This window comes from Phyllostomus hastatus, unplaced genomic scaffold, assembly GCF_019186645.2.
Source record: "Phyllostomus hastatus isolate PE091 unplaced genomic scaffold, TTU_PhHast_1.1 phas_contig_1, whole genome shotgun sequence".
Lineage (NCBI taxonomy): Eukaryota > Metazoa > Chordata > Mammalia > Chiroptera > Phyllostomidae > Phyllostomus > Phyllostomus hastatus.
The window spans coordinates 44,394,498-44,418,657 of record NW_025333498.1 but is presented as its reverse complement, the minus strand read 5'-3'; the positions used below and the strand labels follow the sequence as shown (position 1 = coordinate 44,418,657).

At 36.4% G+C, this 24,160-nt stretch overlaps 1 protein-coding gene across 1 annotated transcript in view; it reads left to right on the top strand.

Moving 5' to 3' along the window:
* The first annotated feature begins 14,895 nt into the window (after nt 1–14,895).
* The window catches only part of KYNU (kynureninase), a 93,105-nt gene continuing 83,840 nt past the window's right edge, over nt 14,896–24,160 (top strand). Inside the window, exons 1-2 of the mRNA XM_045831535.1 lie at nt 14,896–15,045; nt 22,963–23,141. Of these exons, the coding sequence (XP_045687491.1) occupies nt 22,973–23,141 (169 nt within the window). The 5' untranslated portion in view covers nt 14,896–15,045; nt 22,963–22,972. The remainder of the gene's footprint in view (nt 15,046–22,962; nt 23,142–24,160) is intronic.

Genomic DNA, 24,160 nt, shown 5'->3' with positions numbered 1-24,160 from the left:
ACCTAGATATACATGTAAACTGAGATTTAAATTTAATTTAGTCTAGATTGAATGATTTGTCCCATACTATATTTAATTCTGGACCAAAATCTCAGGGTAGACACAAGGTGTTTTTAGAGTGTGCACTGCAGTGATATGAGGAGGTAATGTGGCTGGGAAACCAGGAGTCATTAGTCTGCTCTTGAACTCACATTAGCCTGGCACTCTTGCCTGTGTGGGAAGTGACTCTTCCCTTAAACCTGACCTACCTTTTTGCAACAAGCACCTGACCTGCTGCTGATGGAGGGACCCACACCATCTGCATTGGGACACAGTTGTATTCATTGAAGCCATGTGTTTATATTTTCAAAACTGCAACACTTTCATCACCATTAGCCTCGCCCTTAGTGCATGATTTATCACCCAACATGGCAAAATATTTTGAAAAAAAATTATAAAAAATAATGTCTAAGTTGTGTCTGATTTTTTTAACTGAGAAAGAACAAACCTAGAAGGGAAAGAAAAAAATCACACCACTAATGTCATGACAGGAACTAGAATCATAGATTCATAACCTCATGAGGCAAAAATGTTTGAAAAATTTATATTGCAGATATTGGCAAATAGAAACAGATATGAAAAATGAGGAAAGTGAAATGTTATTATAAGTGTATGGAGTTTTCTCTTAGTAGAAACTTTTCCTTTCAGTTATTACTAAATAAATTCTGTAAACATTAAAAATGTTTCAGAAGTTCTCAGGAAATAATTATTAAAGTAAACTGCTAGTTTTTGATACATTCCCACTCCAGTGTCCTTTTTTGGCTCTTTCAATCAATACTTCTGTTCTTGGCTGTATTCTTTACTAGCAAGTAGTTCTGGGGAGTATTTTGTATTCATGTATCTATATCAGATTAGCCTACTGTGCACATTGTCCCTGGCTGTGTGTGCTCTGTCTAGGTTGGCAAAAATACCCCATCTGTTAAAGTTCATTCCTGAAGAACTCTGATAAGATGAAAAAGCACATCAAGGAATAGAGGAACAGAAGGCTGTGTGAGCTCCCCTGGCTGTGATTAGCACAGGTGAGGGGAAAAGGAGCAGCTTCATGTGTGTGTAGGCTCTTCTCTAGAACCTTCTCTGACTTCTCTCACATGGGATCATCATTACACTTTCCAATTTCCATTGGGACATACTTTCAGAATACTTGGAATCATTCATTTTAATCATGTTCTCTGAAAACCTAATAGATTAACTATAAATATGAAAGGACTGCTTTTGGGGGGGAAACTTTCAGATAAGCTAAGGACCTTTATTATATTAATCAATAAATTTAATTAATTAATCAAGTAGGTTACCAGGTATTGTGGATTTAGAGCATGTGCTAGGCCTTTTCAAACAAAGTTAACCCTCTTACGTGGTTCAGTGGGTAATAAGTAACTCCTACTGGTTGGTTTGGATTATTAACGATAGCTTAAGTAGCACACTGTTCTGTAAACAATATGTCAATAGGCTCAAGCCTCACAAACAAAAGTGCTCCTTTTATCATGTTCTATAATTGTACTGCAATTCAGATAGAGACAAGAAGCAATAGTAATAGACACTAGTTATACCTCATATATCATGAGACATTCCTTTAATAAGCAAAGGCTCTGGGTCAGCTCTTAGGCAAAGAGGCAGAGTTACAAAGAATAAGCTTTTCATAAAATTTCTTTAGCAGCAAATATAAGCACAATATTTTTGTGGGCATACACTGGAAAGAATTAGTTCTTACTATGTGTGTATATTTTCCCAAATGCACCTATGATGGCTCATAACAGAGGCAGCATTATATTTGAGAGTCAGCTGTGAGGGTGTGATAATGAAGGAAGAAGCTCTGATAAATCATATTCCTTTTCCTTGTGCCTCTACAGCTAGTGGGTGGATATATTTATTAATCTGAAAAAAACTATGTTGTATTTATTGGTGGAATTTTCTTCTCTTATTAATATTGCATATCTCACCCTTCCTGGCGTAGCTCAGTGGATTGAGCGCGGGCTGGGAACCAAAGTGTCCCAGGTTCGATTCCCAGCCAGGGTACATTCCTGGGTTGCAGGCTACAACCCCCAGCAACCGCACATTGATGTCTCTCTCTCTCTCTCTCTCTCTCTCTCTCTCTATCTCCCTCCCTTCCCTCTCCAAAAATAAACAAATAAAATCTTTAAAAAATATATTGCATACCTCTGTAATGCTTTACTTATATAGACTGAAATATAGTCCAAATCCTTGAAATTAAAGGATCTCAAAACTCAAGATTTTAAAATTTAACATATTATGTGTGTGAAATAACTTTATTCTTTGTCCACCTCTTGTGTGCCTACTTATCCTAAGGTCCCATGTTCATTTCCAATAATGTTGGGTCAGGACTGTAAACAGAATCCTAGATTCATGGTTCAGAGTTTTGTTTTATTTTTTGTTTGTTTGTTTTTAATTTTCTATTCCATTGTCACAATGCTTCTTTTGCTCTTGATTACAAGTAGTGATGTTTTAATATATTTAATTTATGAATTTATCTGGTTAATAATATATCCAGGTAAATGGAGGCAATGCAGAGGCAATCTAATTAATTAACTTAATTCATAATATTTGAATATCTACTATGGTAAAGGCAGTATAAAATGATAAAACCTCATGCTCAAGTAACAAATAACCTAGAAGGAAGGTAATCATGCTTATGATAAACTGAGAATTCAGCCTGTGCTGAGGGCTATAAAGAGCAGTACAAAAAGTGCTGCAAGTACAAAAACAAAGGGACTCATGTTTATTAGTAACAAAGGAAAATACTGTGGAATAAGACTGGAAGAGAAGAGACAAGGGTGAATGAGAAAGGAGATTAACCTGAGATTCTCACTTTAAAGGAAGTGATAGGAAAAACTGCTCTTTTTTACAGCCTATAGGGGCTGTAAGCAGAGAAGACTGTTTGGATTTGCCAATTAGGAAATCTCAGAGCTTTACCAGAGAGGAAATTCAGTAATACAGAGAAAGCAGAAGTGAGATTTAAAAGGTGCTGACCATTTAGGGAGCACATTAATGGCATCTCTACTCTGATCTTCTTTCTGAAGCCAAGAGAAAACTAAGAAGAAAAATCACAAAGAAAAAAGTTAACTCCCTTTATTAGTATAGTAATAGCTATAATTCCAAACCACAAGTTGTGAAGAATAGCTGCTGAACACAATAAAGTTTCAGAACTAACAAGTCTGGCTGCAGGTACTATATTCATATCTCATGTGGGCCCTGGAGTTCTCTCAAGGCAGGTGGCGTGGTCCAATGGGATGCAGTGACAAATACCTTATCCAGAGCAGTAATTCTGGAAAATTGGATAGACTGGGGAGTAATCTCTAAACTCTGTTCCACACTGAGTATTGCAAAGAGACATAAGACTGGAGAACGAAGTACAGAGATCATCCATTATCATAAGAAACTGCAGTCAATATGGCAGTGGAGGAAACAGTGCAGCAATTTGCTATATACACAATAATAAGAGTTAGCTAAGTCATCTCACAACACAAAAACGTGAGTCACCTGGACCTAAGCTCTAAGACATGCTGGTGTATTGCATTAACAACAAGAAAAAAAGAATTAAACCATACTGGGTAGATAAATCCCCTCATACCTCCCAAACACCTCAGTCATGCTTCTAAGTTATAGAAGAATTTAACACTCAAAACATAATTAGTTAAATAAAATATCATGGGAAGCATTATAAAATAGACAATAATATCTGACTAGACTATAAAAGAAGGCTTCACATTTTAGATAAAAATTCAAGTTGATTTTTGGAAGAGGCAATCAAGAGATAAAAGAATATTTAAGCCAGAAGGAGGTAAACTGCTAAAGGAAAACACATAGGTTGTGAGAGTTGGGACAAATTCTCATGCTGGGTTTAATGTGGCTGGACTACAACACCCACGGAGAGAAGGGCCCGAAAAGAGACTCTGGGGGTAAGTGGAGGCCAAAACACAGAGCTTTGTAGAAGACATCAAGAACGTCCTACTTTCTGAATACTGTTTTAAAAGACCTTTTACGAGCATTTTAAGACATGATTGCAAATATTAATCTGTGGATGACTTGGAGTTTAGATTATAGGGAAACATATAATGACAGAGAAAAATGTTAGGAGGCTGCTCAAAAGAAGTCACATGGTGATGACAGGTTAGACTGGGGTAGGCAGTGACAGTGGACATAGGGTGGAGGGAATGAATAGACAGTCATACTTGGACAAAGTGAGGGTGTCAATACTTTATGTAAAGTAAGGGTACTTTAGGTAGAGTGAAAAGTTCATTTTACTTCTAGCAATCAGAACAAAACATAGCACAATTCCACATAGTTTTCCAAAAACTAAAATCTGAATGACATTTCTCTTACGGTTTCTCAAGGTAGAATCATGTTTTGAGGTAGAACATATATAAACTGAAATTCATGCTTCTGCTTCTTTTATTCTCTGCAGATCTCTTGAAAACAGAATGACAAATTGGAGTTCTAGAAGAGCCAATTCATTAAGAAACAAAAGAAATTGGGTTCAAGTTGTAAATCAAACAACTAAGTCACTGAGAATTCAACTGATTTTACCATGTTCCTTTAATTGTCCATGATGTCTGAGAATATTCATTCATAGTATGTCTTTCCTTGCTCCAGGGATATGTGTGTTTAGTTGGGGCAGAGTACACTTTACATAACTTCTTTCCTATGTTCTTACTTCCACAAGTTTATTTCATTTTATAGAAAATGTCATTCCACTATAGACTCTCTCTTCTTCCCATCAGATCACACTGTGCTGAACAACAACCCCATTCTTTTCTTCCCACCAAATATAACACAGACACTAGACTTGTGGTTGCAATTTTAGATGCAATAAATCTCACACTGCAGGACAATATCATGAATAAGCATCAAGCTTCTTTGTCTCTCTCTTCTTTTCTTTCCTGGCAGGTCACTTTTGGCCTGCAGGAATCTTAACACTATTTCCAATTTCAAATGCCAGAGAAGATGGTTTGACTTTGAGTGGTGGCCACACAGTACAATATACAGATTTTGTATTATAAAAATGTATACTTGAAACCTATATGATCCTATTACAGAAAAGAACAAGGGGGGCCTGGGACGATATACGATTATTGCAAAGGCCCCCAGGACCGTCATGGCTGCCGCCCGAGGAAAGACGTCTCTCAATGCCAGAGATTCGTGAAAAGGAAAGGAAATGTTTATTTAATGCTATACAAGCTTAAAGTAGTGACCTAATGTCTTTATCAAAAATCCCAAAGTCCCCCAAAACACCCACAAACAGACACAGTCCTTCCTTCCTTCCCCCCTTTGCCCAGTCCAGAGTACCGTATCTCAGGAAAGGAAATAGAAGTCCATGGCTCAGGCAGTCCTCTAGTTCTTCCCAGTTAGTCCTCCATCTCGACTGGGAGACCTCCCTGGGTTCCCGGCACCCTCGGCTGAGTCGCCGGGATCTCTGCTAAAACCAGGTGGTGGTTCCCCTTCTAAAGCTGTGGGGGTCCCCGCTCTGTCCAGGCCTCGTGGTTCTCCCTCTCAGGGCTGCGGGAAGGGGAGAGTCCCCACTCTGTCCAGGCAGCGTGCTTCTCTCTCCTAAAGCAGCACGGTTCTCTCTGGGATGCAGGAGTCTCCACTCCGTCAAAGCCGCGTGGTTCTCTTTCCTAATGGCCGCCAAGTCTGGGTTTTAAATCCCCGCGGCCAATCTTCCTCTGCAGCCTCATTTCCGACTCCTCCCACACTGGGCTTCACATGCCGGAACTCGTATCCTTCCAGCTTTCCTGGGCTGCCCTCTTGAGTCTGGGCAGGTGTGGCCCCATGTCCTGGAGCCAATCTTCTCCGAGCTCCCACGCAGGCGCTGTAGCTTGGGGGGGGATCTGCCCCCACTCACGTGTTGGTGGGGAAGTTACTTCCATTCCCCTGGCTCAGAGATGATCACAGCTATTTAACATATCTAAGCGACCAGCCAAAGGCTATAGATATGTTAAATGACCACACCAGAGGGTAGCTGCAAGGCTGTTGCTATGCAAAACAGATCTCAATGGCCTTGCTCCATTTGTCCCTTCCCCCAACCCACACCCTGGGTGGGGGGATGGAGACATCTTAAAATCTCCTGGACACCTTAAGTTCTGGACCCCATTTCAAATGTCCATTTGGGGTCCCCCCCTCTTGGCTGCACCCTGTAACAATCCTATTAACCAATGTCACTCCAATAAGTTAAATAAATACATAAATGAGTAAACAAAGTGGCAGAGAAATGTTGCTTTCTTTTTCTCCCACTCTTAGTTATATTCACTTTACAGAATGAGATGCTTTAGGGAAAACTTTTGGTGTTTGTTTGACCTTTTTCCTTAGTACTCAAAGGATTGAGAGAGCAAAAACCTGTCATAAACTTTTGAAAATATTGTCATTTCTGAGTCACTAAATACAGTTGTTTTTTTTTTTTTTTCCTCACCAAGAGGGTAATAGTAAGGTCGAGGTGAAACATAGAATATTGGAAGTCATTCCAAGTTAATGTAAAAAAGATCATGATTTTTTTTTGTATAACAGCATAGTATTCCATTGTGCTGGGGTTTTTTGATCAGTCTCTTATGCTTGAACATTTAGGTATTTTCCAATGTTTTTCAAATAAAAATGATGCTACACTGAAAAATTAAAAATAAACATTAATAAACTAGTATATAATGCCACATTTAAGGAATAAGGTACTGTGAGTCAGTTTGTTGTGTTTGAAGGCATATGAATATGTGCGTGTTTACATAGAGAGGGGTATGAAAGGAGAGGTGCTCAGGCTTTGGGTTCATATCGTGGCAAACACTGAAGATAAATTTGTCTTCTCATTCAACGATCAGCCTGTTTTTAGGAACTACTACATACAAAATCAGTGGAGAATGTTTGAGGCAGATAAGTCTTGTGCCAATATCCAAAAAGCAGGTTTAATGGAAAACAATACCTTAGGGTTCCAAATACAGTCCACACAGAGAAGGTGCTAATATGCTTTCAGGATATCTCTTCAGGAACCTGAGGGTGATAGTCATTAATCACCTTGGCCACTACACTCAGAGTTCTTGTGACTTCTTCGTCTCTCTGATAAGCTGTCCAGGCCATGTGAGGCTGCTATGTGGCCTTCCGCATACCGTCACCCCAAGATATGCTGATCTCAAAATTTATCTTTCAAGTACGTGAGTATTTAGCTAAATGTAAGATGGATAACCTTAAAATAGAGATATTCTTTGACCTTGCTGTATAGATAGATAAAGAAATGCAAAGTAGTATATAGATATGTATTTAGCTACATGCCTTTTAGATGATACACAAGATAAATGACACCAAAAGGCTGAATAGGAGGACATGAAAATGTCTACTAAAAAGGAGATTTACCTATAGTAATATAAAAGATCAAATTCATGGTAAAGGGTTTTAAATGATAAAAGGAAATATTGTTTTGAGTAATATGAATGTGAGTGTTAATAGTTCTTTATATTCAGAATATTAATTCACATGTATAATATATATATCCTAAGTATATTTCCCAATTTGTCTTTGTCTTCAGTTGTTGTGTCCAATTTTTTGTAATATAAAGGGGATATTTTAAATTTATTATTACAAAGTCAAATTTATCAAATTTTCTGGTACTTCATTTAAAGAAAAGATAAGGAATCCTTTCTTCTTATCCAAGTTTTAGAGAAATTTAAGGTAAGAACCAAGTAGAATTGAATCAAAATTTTTATAATGTACAGATCTTACAAGCTATAAACATATTGTTCTAAAAAATAAAGTCTGTATAACAAGATAAAACAATTAAAAATAAATGAATTTTAAAAAGCAAAATAAAAAACAACAAAACCAAAGCCATGTAAAACAAAACAAAATATACTAAAACAATGTAACAAGAAATATCTATGCCCTGGCTGGCATAGCTCAGTGGATTGAGCGTGGGCTGCGAACCAAAGTGTCGCAGGTTCGATTCCCAGCCAGGGTACATGCCTGGGTTGCAGGCCATAACTCCCAGCAACTGCACATTGATGTTTCTCTCTCTCTCTCTCTCCCTCCCTTCCCTCTCTAAAAAAAAAAATAAATAAATAAAATCTTAAAAAAAAAGAAATAGCTTTAATTTATTTTAAACAAAATTAATACATGGGTGGGCAAAAGTAACTTTATAGTTGCAAGCACATAAAGCAGTTTATTTTTGTATTATTATTTATTATTGATTGTGTTATTTATTTGTACTGTTTGTATTCTGTGAACCTACTTTTGACCACCTGAATAAAAATAAATAATTCTGATAAAAACAGATACATGATATGATTCCTTATCAACTTTTTTAAAAATCTGAAACAGACTTTTGTAGCTTAGGCTCCTATCCCTATCGTTTTGGAATTGAGATTAAATAATTTCAGAGTACCAACAGGAAGTCTCTTTTTCTACAGTCTGGGATAGTTTGAATAACAATGGAATCTCCTATTCTTTAAAGTTGAGCTATGAGTTTTTGTTTGTTCATTTGTTGCTTTCAGTTTTATATCCAACATATGAATGAAATCATATTCTTAACTTTCTCTGATTTATTTTGCTTGGCATAATATTTTCAAGATTCGTCCATATTGTAGCAAATGGCAGTATTTCATCTTTTCTGATGGCTGAGTAGTATTCTATTGTATATATCTACCACATCTTTATCCAATCATCCATAGAAGGACATTTTGGTTGTTTCCATGTCTTGGCCACAGCGAATAAAGTTGCATTTAACATAATGGTACCTATATCTTTATAAATAAATATTTTCAAAATTTCGGACGAGATACCCAGGAGATGGGTTTTGGGTCATATGGTGACTCTATTCTTAATGTTTTGAGGAATCTCTATATTGTTTTCCATGGTAGCTGCCAAATATATGGTGCCAGAAGATAAATTAACTGGTTGGTGCACACTTAATATAATATACAGATCTTGTATCATAGAATTATACACTTAAATTTATACAACTTATTAAACAATGTCACTCCAACAAAACTTAAAAAAATAAAAATAAAAAGAATGTGCTAGTGAGAGTCACTAGTAACACTAAAAATAATTAGTTAATTTTGATGGATATTGATTTTATAATAAAATGTGACTTTTAAAAGAAGATGTACTTAATATCTACATAATTAAAAGAATTGATGGTGAATAAAGGAAGGAAGGGAGGAAGGAAGAAAGATAGGAAAGAAGAGAGGGAGAAAGAAAGAAAGAAAGAAAGAAAGAAAGAAAGAAAGAAAGAAAGAAAGAAAGAAAGACTTGACCTTCGTTGTGCAAACAATTCAAGCATAATATAGCCATCTTTATGCTAACCCTCAAAACACATTTTCAATCTCCTCTAAAGGAATTATTGTTTTTTAAGTGTTCCTCTAATTCAGTCAATTTTTAAAATGTCAATTTTACTAAAAATGACTTATTTCCTCTCCAAATTGTAGAAAATAATTTTGTAGAATAAGATATGATTCTTATATGTAAATGCAAGTTAAATTTTCAAGTTATGGCTGTCCTTTCCCACTTGTTATAAGCTTTCACTCTTCTCTAATATAATGTACCTTCCTTATCTAAATGAACACTTAGAAACATTTTCTTCTCTCATTTTGTGATTTACTTTAATATATTCTGGATTCTAGACTAATGAAATATTCTCTGCAGTGTGCAATTAAGAAAATTTTGGAATTTGGTGTACTTTGATGGGTACGCATTATAGCTGTAGAGGTCATAAATGGATACTAACTGTCAAAATCCATGTCCAGATGCTGGACACATGAGCAATGGGGACTTTCACAGCATTTGTTAGTGGTAGTAGAAACTTCTTTACCACTCAATCATAGGAAGAAAGTCGAATGCCTCAAGAAGATCTTGGAGAATTACCTCCAAAGAAACACCCTTTGCTGCCTGTCTTGATAGCCATTCTTTATATTTTAAAAATTGTTTTAAAAAATGTTTTAGTGAGATGTGAGTTGTTATGGTAAAAATAGAGCACTTGTGTTGTCCTTTGCGCTGTGGAAGAATTCCTAGTGTATAAAGGCGTTGCCTTTCAATGGAAATGTTGCATTGTCTGTTCCCATTTTGCAGAGAGTCATCACAATGTCAATAATGTCCAAATGACTCATTACTTGTGTTTCCTGTTTTACAGGAGCATCAGGGGAACTCTAGTTATCAAGAAGATGATGATAGCAATAACAGGATTACTTTGACAAAATCTGTGTCAAACAGAAAAGAGAAAACACAACCCTGACTATAAAATGATTTCTTTGAGAACAAACTCTTACTCTACAATGAAAGTTTTATAATCCTTAATGGTAATTTACTAATTAATCAAAGTTCTATATATTCAGATGTGATGATTCATTGAAGCCAGCCATGTTAAAAGTGTTTGCTTATTTCAAAATTATTTTGAAAACTCTACATGGTTCAGCTCTGATTCTTTTATTCACTTACTTTTTAAATACAGAAAAAATAGATTATTTTGTTCATTTCAATTCTTCATGTAAACAATCAGACATTGGGTTAATTGACATGCAGTCATGTAGTAAAGAACTATTAAAGTTGTCCAGCTAGAAAACTGTGATACATTGCCTTAAATATCTATGTGAATTTAACATAGATAGTGAGAGAGGAATTCTGATCTAGGAAAAAGGGAATGGGTCATAGGAATTTTAGTTTCTAAATGAATTTTAATCACCAACTGGCAAACTGATTATAATGAACCTTAGAAAAAAAAATATGTATAACAGAAAGGAAAGCCCCTGACCATTGCTGGGAAATCTTTCTAATAATGAAAATACATACCTCATAGGAAGAAGAGAATAGATAATCTAAATAAAACCTAGTGATTTATTGGTACATGAATTTGCTTTGCTTTCCCTGCTAGAGAAATGAAGGAGAGAGAGAAGAGAGAAAAAAAGAGAGGAGGGACCGAGGGTTGAGGAGGAGGGAGAGGAGGGGAAGAAATGGGGAAGAGGAAGAGGGGAGAGGTAGAATTAGAGGGAAGGCATGGGGAAGAGGAGATGGGGGACAGAAGAGGAGAGGGCAAGTGGGGGAGAGGATGAAAGGGGGAGGAGGAAAAAGGAAGGTAAGGGGGGAGGGTGGGAAGGAAAGGGAAAGGGGGGAAGTAGAGGGCAGAGAAGGAAAGGAAAAGGAAAGAAGGAAAAGAGCAGAGAAGAGAGAATTTTTGGTGTGTGTCTCTTGTTCTTTATTTTTTTTTCCCTGCCCAGATATAGACAATTCTGCATTCCTTGGCTTCAGAATAGAAATTACTTGATGAGAAATTCCTGACCTGGCTTCTGGGAAAGCATATGTTATGTTATATTTCTTAACCCCAAGTGGAAATACAGAGTGCTTGGGCGTGCAGAATGGTGAGGTGGGGGAAAACCGAGAATTCGGGAAGGGAAGACAGAGAAGGAAGCCAACAGGCCAGTGTCAGAGTACTTGGCTGTGGGTGAAACATCTGGGAAATTTCCATCACCCTCTTGAAGAAGAAAGGAGAGTCCCAATAATGACTCAGATTAAATCTCCCTCTACAAAAGTGAGAAATAAACTCTTAATAAGTTTTTATTTCATTTAAACACTAGATTAATGAGAAACTCCTTACATACTAGAGGGGAAGAAAAAAAATTTCTTTAACTTTCTGAGTTCTTAGCTGAGATCCCTGTAATAAAGGACAGATTAGCAAGAGGAAAAAGGACAGAAGTTTATTAACATATATGCTTCTGTCATGTATATATGGGAGATACACAGGAACAATGAGTAACTTACTAAGGTGGCTTAGAATTCAGGCTTAAATCTTATCTTAATGGGGAAAAGGGAGAAATGAAGATCTTTGAGGGAAAAGCCAATGATTTTTAGGAAAGACAAACAGGCCCTTGAAGAGGAAATGAGAGGTGTGAAGTTTGTGACAAAGTTTGCCTGTGTGTGGTGACATTTTTATGATAAGAATCCGACTTCCCCAACTGATGGAACTCCTGGCAACGGTGTTTATGACTAGTGGGTTCCTTTTTGAAGATCTGTCTTTAGGCAGATAAGGGGAGTCTAGGGACAGTCTCTGCCTGCATTTTATGTTTTTCAAATGCCTACTGCACAAAGTAATTAATATACCAATGCAGCATATTTTGAAATGGCAAGCTTTAAATACCTAGTCATATGTTGGGGTGGTATAGTCTGCTACCCTTCAGTACCCAAGTTTGAGAACACAGTTTTTCATCTATCTTCCCCCAGCTGGCTTCTAAGGTTATAGTTTTCTTTCACTTCTACAAAACACTTTTAACTGTGGGAGTTGAATTGACCACCAAACTTCACCCATTTTTACTTAACAATCTCCTTAGCCCGTTTTTGTTTAGCAAACATTCAGAAACAGAGTATCACAATTGTATTTGTAGCCTTGGGATCTTACAGAGACATCTCGCTACACCGAATTTAATTTGATTAATAGCACAACAAGCATCCATTGAAATCTACATTAGCTCTAGTGAACAAGCCTGAAGAAGGATGAAGTTTACAGTTTAAGAATTACCCTTTGGGAGAACAGAACTTTCCTTAAAACCCTGATCATTAATTTTGATGGAAGGAACTAAATCTATTTTTGAAAAAAATTAACTAATCCAACAGATATTTATTTAGCTTCATTCATGGGCAAATCTTTAAGGGGGATAAAATCAGTCTCTGCTGCTCAGAGATTTATGTTGTAAGCAAGATGACATACATGGAAATTAATGGAAAACTCTGAATTGGTACTAATATTTGTCCTGGCAACATGATTCTTCTTCCTGTTTTCAAAAAAAAGAAGGGATAGAAGCTCACTTCCTTCTTTCTTTTCCCTCCACAACTGGCCCCACAGTTGGTTTTGCTTTCACTGCCCCCATGACTTGCTATCTCACAATTCCTTTCTATTTTTAGGGGTTTATGTTAATATACACAGAATATGTTCAACACTATATCACTGGCATTTAGCTTTGTACCTAGTACAAAGAATATGCTGAACGCTGTTTAAAAAAATGAATGAAGGTAACAAATAAAAGAACAAAGCTTTACCAAATATAAGAAATTAGAATATAGCTTAGAACTCCAGGCGAGTTCTCTAAGAGCAACTATGTTAAGTAATGGTTTTCAAGATAATATTTTGATGGAATGGTTTTTAACACTATTATCACAAGATTTTAGAAGAAAAAATATGAAAGTAAAAATTTCACCAAAGTGTCGCAGGTTCAATTCCCAGCCAGGGCACATGCCAGGGTTGCAGGCCATGGCCCCCAGCAACCACACATTCCTGTTTCTCTCTCTCTTTCTCCCTCCCTTCCCTCTCTAAAAATAAATAAATAAATCTTTAAAAAAATTTCTTATGTAGATCTCTATCTCTTTTTCTATTTTTATATCATAGTCACTAATTAAAGGAGTATGATTCTCCTACAAACAATAACACACACTTCACCCCCAGGGTCATTTCCTGAATATTCAGACTTAGCAGATCATCCAAAGTTCTTGCAGGAAGGCATGTAAAAAATTAAAAACATACACAAGTTTTGAGACACACTGAATAGATTTAATGTCTTATACTTCAAACTTAATAAAATGAGGATACCATACTTATTCCTAGGATTACTGTAGAGATGGGACTGATATGAGAAAATATATTTTCTTTTCACTATTAAATTACTTACATTAAAGTAATTGCATATGTTTTATCTCCCTCTCTCAGAGACAAAAGAGAAGTATTTTTGGTCTGGTTAATTTAAAAACAAAGAGTAAGTTATTTATTTTCTTATGTATCTTGGTACAATGACTTTCTACATGCAATTATATATACATATGTATATATTATATAATATATATTACATATTATATAATTGCCATCCTCTTGTCTCACTCCCAACCTGGTACCAGAAAGGGGCAGGTGGGCTCCTCTTATTCAATTATTTTGCCAGCCTTGCATTGTTAAGGGTAAGAAATTCCTCCTGCTGCCATCTTTCCCAGGGGGGACAGAGAGCATGCCTTCAGTTACTCAGGTAATGTGGCTCCCCCTGTAAGACCTGGCAGGATCTGGCACTGTCCTCCCATAACTCTGGATGGTTAGCCATCTTCCAGTGAGGCTCCTCTTATTCCCTAAACTCAGCCCACTCCTAGTAGTCTGGGCAGCCTATCTCTGTGAATCGATACTGCTTTATCTGGTATTTTGTGTGAGCTCAACAAGGTGTAGGTATACAAAAGTGATTCAATTATTCAGGCTCTTTCTATCTTTGGTCTTAATTTTGAAAGTCCTTGCCACTGGTTTTTATAACTAAAGAGACAGTCATCAAAAGACCTAAGTTTGAAAATAAGGAGAAAGAGATAATGTAAGGTAGAACAATATATAGCCTACAGGCTTAAAAAAGTAATTAACTTTTAGGAAGTTTCCCAGGCTAATTTCAATGTGATTTTGAAACTTAAACTTCTACTTCCTTGATTGACTCATTAACTTTTTAGATTTATGATCTAGGAACTGTTAAAACACACATTCTGGGAAATAAGGGATAAAGGTTACCCTTATATGCAGAGTTGGAAAAGAATTTATCTCCAGCCCTTAGTCTACCAAATCCCAAAGCAAGCAAAGAAAGTAAACTTTGGAAGCTGTTTCCTGGACAAACTTTTGGTACAGCCCACACACTAATGAGGATACCCTACTTGCTCTACAGGATAATATAAGATGTAATTCACAGGACCAGTGGTCTGTGAAAGCAAGGAAGTGCTTATCGCAGTCTAAAGAGCAGAGCTGCTTAAGAAACAGAGTGCAAGTAGAGCTCCTAGTGTCTGAAATGGAAAGCGAAAGAAGCATTTTGCTGACATGTTTGAATGTGATTGGAAATTTACAATTACGTTAGAAATGGTAGGAGGAACTAAAGTTAGCTCATAAATTCCCCCAGGGTGGACCTGGAGCAGAAGTGGTAGAACTTCAGACTCTGAGGTTTAGCCTGTAAATCTGCCAGAAACTCTTGAGACAGTGTTTTCTTTTACAAGAGACCAGGAGCTGTGAACTCATTGGAATCTTAGCTGGTAAGCACTGAGACACTTGATATACACTTTGTATGCAAATATATATTCAGTGATTTTTTCCAAAGAGGTATTCTCTGTTAGTATCCTTTTCACAATTCTTTAAGAGGTTTCCTTGGCCAGGTTCTTCTTTTTCTCTAAATTATATTCACAAAAGTAGTAAAATCCCCTAATAATTCTTCCTTTACATTTCCAGAGATCATTTCTATAGTTTGCAAAATTTTGTGTCAAATAAGAGATCTTTTTCAATGTTGTGAAAAAGAATTCATGTCAATAGTTCACTGAATTATCTACTAAAAGATAAATACTTTTGATTAATTAAAGTTAATCCTGTGGTTACTTGAGTTTAAATGGTAAAATTAGGTCAAAGTTCAGATCATAAATTAAGCATTAAGCCCTTTGTTTTCTAGTAACTCTTTAGTTGTCTTACAGTGCTATTAGTCATTAATTATTTATTTAGAGGAGTAAAAATGTATGTATTTTAAACAGAGTTACTTCCACTTTGATTTCAAGAAATATTGGGTTAGCCAAAAAGTTTGTTTGGTGTTTCCCATAAGAAGGCTCCAGTAACACTTAGTTCTCTTTAACTTTATTTGAAACAATTTTGTTAGATTGCATTGTGACAGCTGTCATGTCAGTGTGCATTTAAAAAAAACTTATCAAAATTGTGTTTTTATGCAGCCATTTTAATATTGAAGATGGAATAAAATAAGCAACATTCTTGTCATATTATGCTTTATTATTTCAAGAAAGATAAAAATGCAACTGAAATGTAAAAAAAAAAATTTGTGCAGTGTATGAAGAAGGGAGAGGGTACTGTGACTGATCAAATGTGTCCAAAGTGGTTTGCAAAGTTTGGTGCTGAAGACCCTCTGAAGAAAGCAATATTTCACTTACTTTTATGTAACACTGCAACACAAAAAGTTTAGGTGGCTTGCCCAAGACCATAAGTGTATATGCCCATGTTCTTCATAAAATTAATGCTAAAAATGTCAGATATAAGATCTGGAGTTTTCTTTAACTTGAATTGATTTCAAAATAATAGCATGTCAAATTGCTTGCAAAGGGAAACCTAAAAAGCATAAAATTATGGCTTGTAAAACATTGTCTGAGCTGGTGGCTTGAAGGCAGGATTAAGCAGTAGTGTTTTTTTAAGATTTTATTTATTTATTTTTTAGAGAGGGGAAGGGAGAGAGAAAGAGAGAGAGAGAAACATCAATGTGTAGTTGCCTCTCATACACCTCCTACTGGGGATCTGGCCCAAAACTCAGGCAAGTGCCCCAACTGGGAATCGAACCAATGACCCTTTGGTTTGCAGGCTGGCACTCAATCCAGTGAGATGCACCAGCCAGGGCTAAGCAGCAGTTTTTAATGACTTAATAAGTTGTTTCCTTGGAGTGAGGGCATTGTGATATCATGGGCATGAAACAAGAAGTGTTGATTAAAAATAGATGGATTCATAGTCTGTGGTGCTTTGCAGACTAAATAGAGGAATGAAACAAGTAATAAAAGTAATAAAAGGAATGGGATGAAGAAATAGTACACACACACACACACACACACACACACACATATATATACACACACACATTATTAGGCACATCCCACCCACATGATGTGAGGCAGTCAGCACTTCTGACTCAGCACCTCAGGCAGAATGTAGTCCCACATTTATTATTTTTCTATTTCTGGTTTTTCTGTTCTGTTTATTCCAGAATTTAGTTCCTAAGTACAGAAAAGAACACTGATAAGGATTATTACAAAGATTGAATAAGAAACAAATACAAAGAAGCTAATGAATGAATATGTATAATTTTTTATTAAGGAAAGTTAAATTTTACTGGAATATTATGGTAACAAAACTATCTGTATATTAATTTTGTAAACCCAATTTAGAGCTCAGACTTAACTCCATTGATGTCTCAAAATGCTGACTCTCCAAGGAAATTTCCAAATATGAGCTAAACTCTCTTGATTCCAAACCTCATTGGAAGTGCTCCTCTAATTGTTTTCCATGTGGTTGGTTGGATGGGAGAGGGTATCCTTCTAGTAACATGTCATTTGTCATGTCAAATAATTCACCCAGCTATTTTACATATTTTCATTCAACTGCCAATTTGGTGGAACACTATCTAAAAGGCATTTCTCAACAGTGGGATGATAAAGATAAACTAAACAAGATTCAGGTCCCCCAAGTGGTATATGGTTCAGTATGGTAGACCAGCAACTCAATCGAGCTATGGTAAGTACAGTCAAACCTCGATTCTTGAACATCTCCCATCTCTAACAGTTTGGCTCTCGATCAAGTTGTTAACAGGAAAAAAATGTCTCAGTGGTTGAGCAAAACTTTAGTTCCCTACCCAACAACATTTTCATTCTGGTACCTGTATGATAAGTCATGTGCCTCTCTATGACAATGAAAATCCAATTAAGAAAAAAGATCTTATCTCAAACAGGTTCTAGAACAATTTAAGTTTGAGAACTGGTGTTCTCCTATAATAGGTTTATAGTAAAGATATACCTGATAGAAAGGCAGGAAAACAGCCCATGGCGTTTTCAGAACAGTGAAGCAGGCAGCCTCCCTGGCCTTTCATGTAGTTTGTTGTAGGGAAGAATTCAGTGACTATGCAGACTGACTTGCCCTGTCTCCTTTTCAGGAACCATAGACGTTCTATCTCTAGCTATGCTATTTATTACAATTGATTCTTGTTTTCTGCTGGGATCACTTGAAACTTTAACAATCAGAGGTTTTGCATGACTGCAGAAAATGAATCACTTATGATAGTACTCCTTCTACACTCTACCATTTTATTGTTTCTCTCTGTGATTTTTCAAATTTGCTCCTGTTTCTAACTGAATGAAGAACTAAATCTCACAGCTCATTCCTGAATGAATTTCATTATAAGATTGGCTAAACACCATTATAATTGTTTGGTTAGAGCTTTTACAGCGAAGCTACTCACAGTCCTTTGAAAACACCATTGTCTTTAGTGGGTCATGTGTCTGGGAGCAGTCTAATTATTGGTAATCAGTCAATTGATAATGTCAAGTGGTAGAGTTATAGTTATCTCTACTCAGAAAACATTTTCTTCATTAGAAAGCTGTAGGTAGAGAACTTCTGGTGAAGATGGTGGCATAGGCATATGTGGCTCACCTCTTCACACAACCACATGGGAATTACAACCAAAATACAGAGCAAACTTGCTCAGAACTGACAGATACTGAGTTGAATGGAAGTCAGACAACTACAGAATTAACAAAACCACATCTAATCCATACTGGTAGGAGGGGCACAGATATAGAATGGGCTGGTCCCGCATCCATGTGTAGTGGATAAAAATTTGAGAAAGATATCTTGGAAGAAAGGAGTCCCAGTCTCACACCAACACCCCCAGTCCAGGGTTCCCGTTCCCAGAAGATAAGCCCCCACAACTTCTGGCTGTGAAAATCAGTGGGGACTGAGTTGGTAAAAGACACTTCTAGGCCCCAAACAATTCCTCTTAAAGAACCCACACACAGACTCACCTCCTCAGACTCACTCCCTCTGGCTTTGGAGCCAGGGAGGCAACTTGAGGGGCACCAGTGGCATGCAGGGGGAGGCATCAAGGTAAGCAGAGGCCATTGTACCTTTTGGGGGCCTTCCCATCACAGAATGGGCAGACTGGTACCCTATCTAAGATTCCATTACCCTGACTAACATTGTTTGATCCACCATGGAAATCCCTGGTGACTCCACCCCACCCAATTTATGGGCCCATCCAAGCTGCTCCTCCATACAAATGGCTGGTCTTGGCACATACTTCACAACTTCCTAAATCTTCGCAAACAAGCAGCAGCTGGCCTCAGTGAGCCCCAGGCCCTCAACTGTCAGCCTAGATTCATGACTTGGTATCATTTGGAAATCTCCAGGTCCAGCACAGGTAGTGGCCATCTCAGATTGCTTTATAGCTCAGGCAGGGTGGCCCTGGGCAAAACATAGGTGGGGGCTGAACTTGGCCTGCAACACCTGGGAAACTCCAAGGGCTCCACACCCAGTGGATAGCTATAGACCACTTTAGAGTACTGCCATCCTGCCCCTGCACAGCTGATCCTCCAAGGCGAGTGGAGGTTGATGGTAGTGGTTCTTGCAGCTGAATAGCCTGGGAAAATCCCTCCCATTGACCTGCCAACAGCAACCAAGGCTCAACTACAAGAGGAGGGTGTACTCAGTCCACACAAAGGGTATACCTCAAAAACCCAGCTTGGGTAATAGGGGAAGCTGTGCCACTGGACTCTACAAGACAGCTTGTACATTAGGCCATACTACCAAGACAGGGAGACATAGCAGTTGTACCTAATATACAGAAACAAACACAGGGAGGCAGCCAAAAGGAAGAGGCAAAGAAACATGGCCCAAATGAAACGACAGATCAAAATTCCAGAAAAAGAGCTAAACAAAAAGGAGATAAGCAGTTTACCACATGAAGCTGTCAAAACATTGTTTATAAGGATGGTCAAGGAATTTAGTTAGGACCTCAGCAGCATAAAAGAGTTCCAGTCAGAAACAAAGGATACATGAATTGAAATAAAGAACAATTTACAGGGAAAAAAACCCAGAAAAGTAGATGAAGCCAAAAATCAAATGAATGATTTGGAATATAAGACAGCAAAAAAAAAAAAAAGAAAGAAAGAAAAGATCAGACCAAGAAGAAAAGAGAATCCCCAAAAATCAGTATGGTGTCAACAGCTTGTGGGACAACTTTAAGCAATACAACATTCATTTCATGGGGGTGCCAGAAGGAGAAGAGAAAAAGTGAGGAATTGGAAATCTATGAAATAATAATGAAAGAAAACTTCCCTAATTTGGTGAAGGAAATATACATGCAAGTCCAGGAAGCACAGAGAGTCCCAAACAAGATGGATGTAAAGAGGCCCACTCCAAGACACATCATAATTAAAATGCCAAAAGTTAAATATAAAAATAAAATGGGAAGTTGGGGGGAAGAATGGGTGAGAGGTGAGAGGATTAAGAAGTAAAATAGGTAGCTACAGAATAACCACCAGGATGTAACATACAATGTAGTAAAGGGAGTAACCAAAGAACTTACATGCATGTCCTCTGGACATGAACAAAAGTGGGAGGATTGCCTGAGGGAGTGAGGAGGGCTAAGTGGAAGGGAGCACAGGGGAAAAAATCAGGACAACTGTAATATCATAATCAATAAAATATAACTTAAATAAAAGAAAACTGTATGTAGAGACCCATTTAGAATTAAGTTGTAAATGTGACAAGTATGTTTGACCTTTCCCATCCATGCATATATCAAAATAAATACAGGACCTGACAAAATGTATTACTTATTATATGATACGTTCTTGTAAGTATTATGTGTTCAGAGGAGAAGAGACTACTTTAGCTGAGACATCATGAAAGGCCTCATGAAAAAGTCACATTTCAGCAAGGACTTTGAAAGATGACTAGGATTTCAATATATACAAGGGAAAGTAGAACATTTTTTGGCAAAGCGTATGTTATGAGAAAAATCCAGAAAAAAATTTCATGAAGAGAACAAATAATAATTTAGTATGGTGAGATATTAAAAGAAAAATCAAGATCAATTGTGAAGTTACTAACTTTTGAAAAGAAGCATGAATTGTAACAACTTTTCAGTTCATACCCCCTTTATGGGTATCAAAACTAAAAAAAAATGCTCAGATGAAGCTCAGTAACCTTATCTGGGCATAATGTAAAGAATAGCCATCAAGGGAGACCATTGGCAAATGAGAAAAGAAGGGGTCAGGTAAGAATAAGAATTTAGTTTAGAGGGTAGGAAGAGTGTCTATCTGATTGGCATTGTGTGCATTTAGATATGCAGTTCTTTATTGTCTAATACTGTGTATGTGTAAGATAATAAAATTGCAATTCTAGAGTTTTATCTATGTTAGTCTTAGTCTTATCCCTAGGCATTCTAGATCATAAGTACACTCTTTGAGTTGAAAATATCAAATGTACAACTTGCGATCCAATTTTCTCCTGAGCTACAGACATAAATATTCAAGAGCCAACTTGATACTTCTACCTGAATGTTCAGTATTTATCTCAAACTTAACATATTCTAAATAGAATTCTGATTCTCCTTCTTAAAATGTTTCTTCCCCAGGCATTTCTTTAGGTATTTCTCCCAAAGCCAAATGTTACCCTTTTGCTTGCCTTCACCAGAGATTATCTGAACTTTTTCTCCAAAATACATTATAAATCCAGATAGTTCCCTGCACTTTTCCCCTCACCACATTCAATTTACCATTGTTTTACTTTTAACTGTTAAAATAGCCTTAATTTACCTCTGTTTTAAACTAATAAATTAACAGAGAGCAGAAAAAGTGATTTTCATTTAATATAAAATTACTTCATTTCATTTTTCTACTTAAAATATTCCAATAATTTCCCTTTAAATTTAGAAAAATATACAAACTTCCCCTGGGCTTCGAAGTTCTTCATGGCTGACTTGTACTTCTGTCTCTCCTCCATCAAGCTCTCCTACTTCCTCTACTTCTCTTAGTGCATCAGTTGAACGAGTCAAGTGCATCTTCACCTTAGAACCTTTTATCTTCCTGTAATCTTAGAACCTGTTGTCTTCCTCCAAGTCCAGCTCTTATCCATATCAGAATTCAGAAATGACAATATATCCCTGGCCCATAGAGGTGCACTTGAGCTCTCATAGTATTTATTCCATACCCCTGTGACTTTCTATCCCAGCACTCTGCTCTGTTTACTCACAGATCTTGAAACCATCTGAAATTGTATACTTTAATTATTTTTATTCTCTTATAAAGTAAATTCTACAAAAGTCACTACATATACACTATGTTATACACTGCTGATCCCTCAGTGCATGGTGCAATGTGGCAGGTTCTCAATAAATATTTACTGAAAGAGAAAATGACTAGAAAAATGTAGAAATGATGCCAGCAAAAGTATACATATGTAAATCAAGCTAGCCTGTGGAAAACAACTGTTTTACTCTAATACCATTCTTACTCAATTTTAAAAACTAAAACTTTGAGAAATGTAAAAACCTGTATGAAACTTGGGTAAGGTTTTAAACATGTATTTAAATCTCTATCATTATTCATTCCTTTCAGAAAAAAATGTTTTCCTCCCCAAAAGGTGGGGAATGTTTGATGATAATTAAATGGAGTAGAGTGTGGTTTCAAGAAAAACCACAAATACCTGATTTGATCTAAGATATGGTAGTGAAAGAGAAGTTTCTCATTTTTAGCAGGAAGTAGCTCTCTTTGTTCTTCATATGTCAAAAAATACTAATATTATTTAAAGTAAAATTACCTTTTTTATCAACATCATTTTCATTCACATTCAATAATTTGTTAAAGTTCTATTTTATATATATAAATTTGGATATATATCCATATGGAGATTACACACACACACACACACACACACACACACACACACGACCTAAGAATCACTGGAGTTGAGTTAGTGGAGGCAAGATAGGGAGAAGCACAAGCTAGGTGGGGCACTATTCTACACTTTCACAAAAGTATCTTTGTTTTCTTTTAGTAAGGCATTTAAAGGAAAAGGTGAAATTATATATGTTTGATACTTTTGTTTGATACATATGTTTGATATGTTTGGTTCATTTTCCAGAAAATAAAACTAGCATTTATCGAGAGAACCATTACTTAGCTGAATCCTTTCAGCATCCCTAAGTGACCATTATTTTCTTTGTTTTATACATGAGAAAAACCCAGGCATAGAGTTTAATGCTGTTTGGATAACTGTACTATTTCTGTGATTGGGAAGATGGGAATCTTAGTTAAATCAAAAGGTGTTTTACCTAAAGAGCTAATTTTCTTCAGAAAAGAAAATAATGGTGACTTTACTATTATTATTAATTATTATTATTATTCATTTTTTAGAGAACTTGCAATGGAGCCTTTACCTTTTGAAACGCCAGCTGACACAGTGCAACGTGTGGCATCAAAACTGAGATGTCACCCTACAGATGAGAGGGTTGCTCTCCATCTTGATGAGGAAGATAAGCTAAGGCACTTCAGGGAGTATTTTTATATTCCCAAAATGCAGGATCTGCCTCCAAGTAAGAATACTAGAAATGGGTTTTATTTTTTTAATCAATTTATTAATTTATTTTTGTTACTGGGCATGTTTTCCATAAATCTTTGAAAATCATCATTCCATTACAAATAAAGACATTGAATTGTCTGAAAAAGAGCAGGTTCCTGGTGCTACCAAATCAACCTGTCAGCCCACCTTAGCTTCAGGTTATTTATGTGTCCTTTCCCCTTCTGAATAAAATACTTAAAGGATGCTAAATAGAATCATCAACTTCTCTGAACAATAGAGTGACTGATTGAAAAATTATATGCCCTTTCTGGGTAGCTCAGTTGGTTAGAACATCACCCTCATATGCCAAGATTTTGAGTTGGATCCCAGTCAGAGCACATAAAAGAATCAAACAATGAATGCATAAATAAGTAAAACAATAAATCAGTGTTTCTCTCTCTCTGTCTTTCTCTCAAAATCAATCAATAAAATATATACAGTGTCCAGCAGAAGTAAGGCCTACTTGAGTGTGGTTGGTAAAATAATAATATAGGTGTAATAATTTATAGTTTTAATTTGAACATTTCACCTAGAATGTCATCTGGTGTGCCTGACTGCGATATTGTTATGTTACGGAATTACATACTTATGATTTTGTAATAAAAGTGGGCATTGGTTTTGCCCAACCCTATATATAGACAGATTAATTTACTGGTTCTTTAAGCACTTTGAGCTCAAAACAAATTCCTTTTCAATATATTGGAATTAGAATATCTTTGATTTTTGTGGCAGCTAAGTTTATGATAGCATGATATTCGCCTTAGAGAAAATATAATTTGGGGACTTAGTATATTAGGAGGGATTTTATGTGAATAACCATCATTTTGTGCTGTGAGCAAAAATGGCATGTATAAGACTTACAGAAAATAAATAAAACAATCAGTAACTAAGAAATGAGTAATGCATTTAAAAAACAATAATAGAGTAAGTAAGCTGACTCTGTTCCTGTTTAGGGAGATATTCTGTTTTAAAAAGACTAGGTAACTCAGGAAT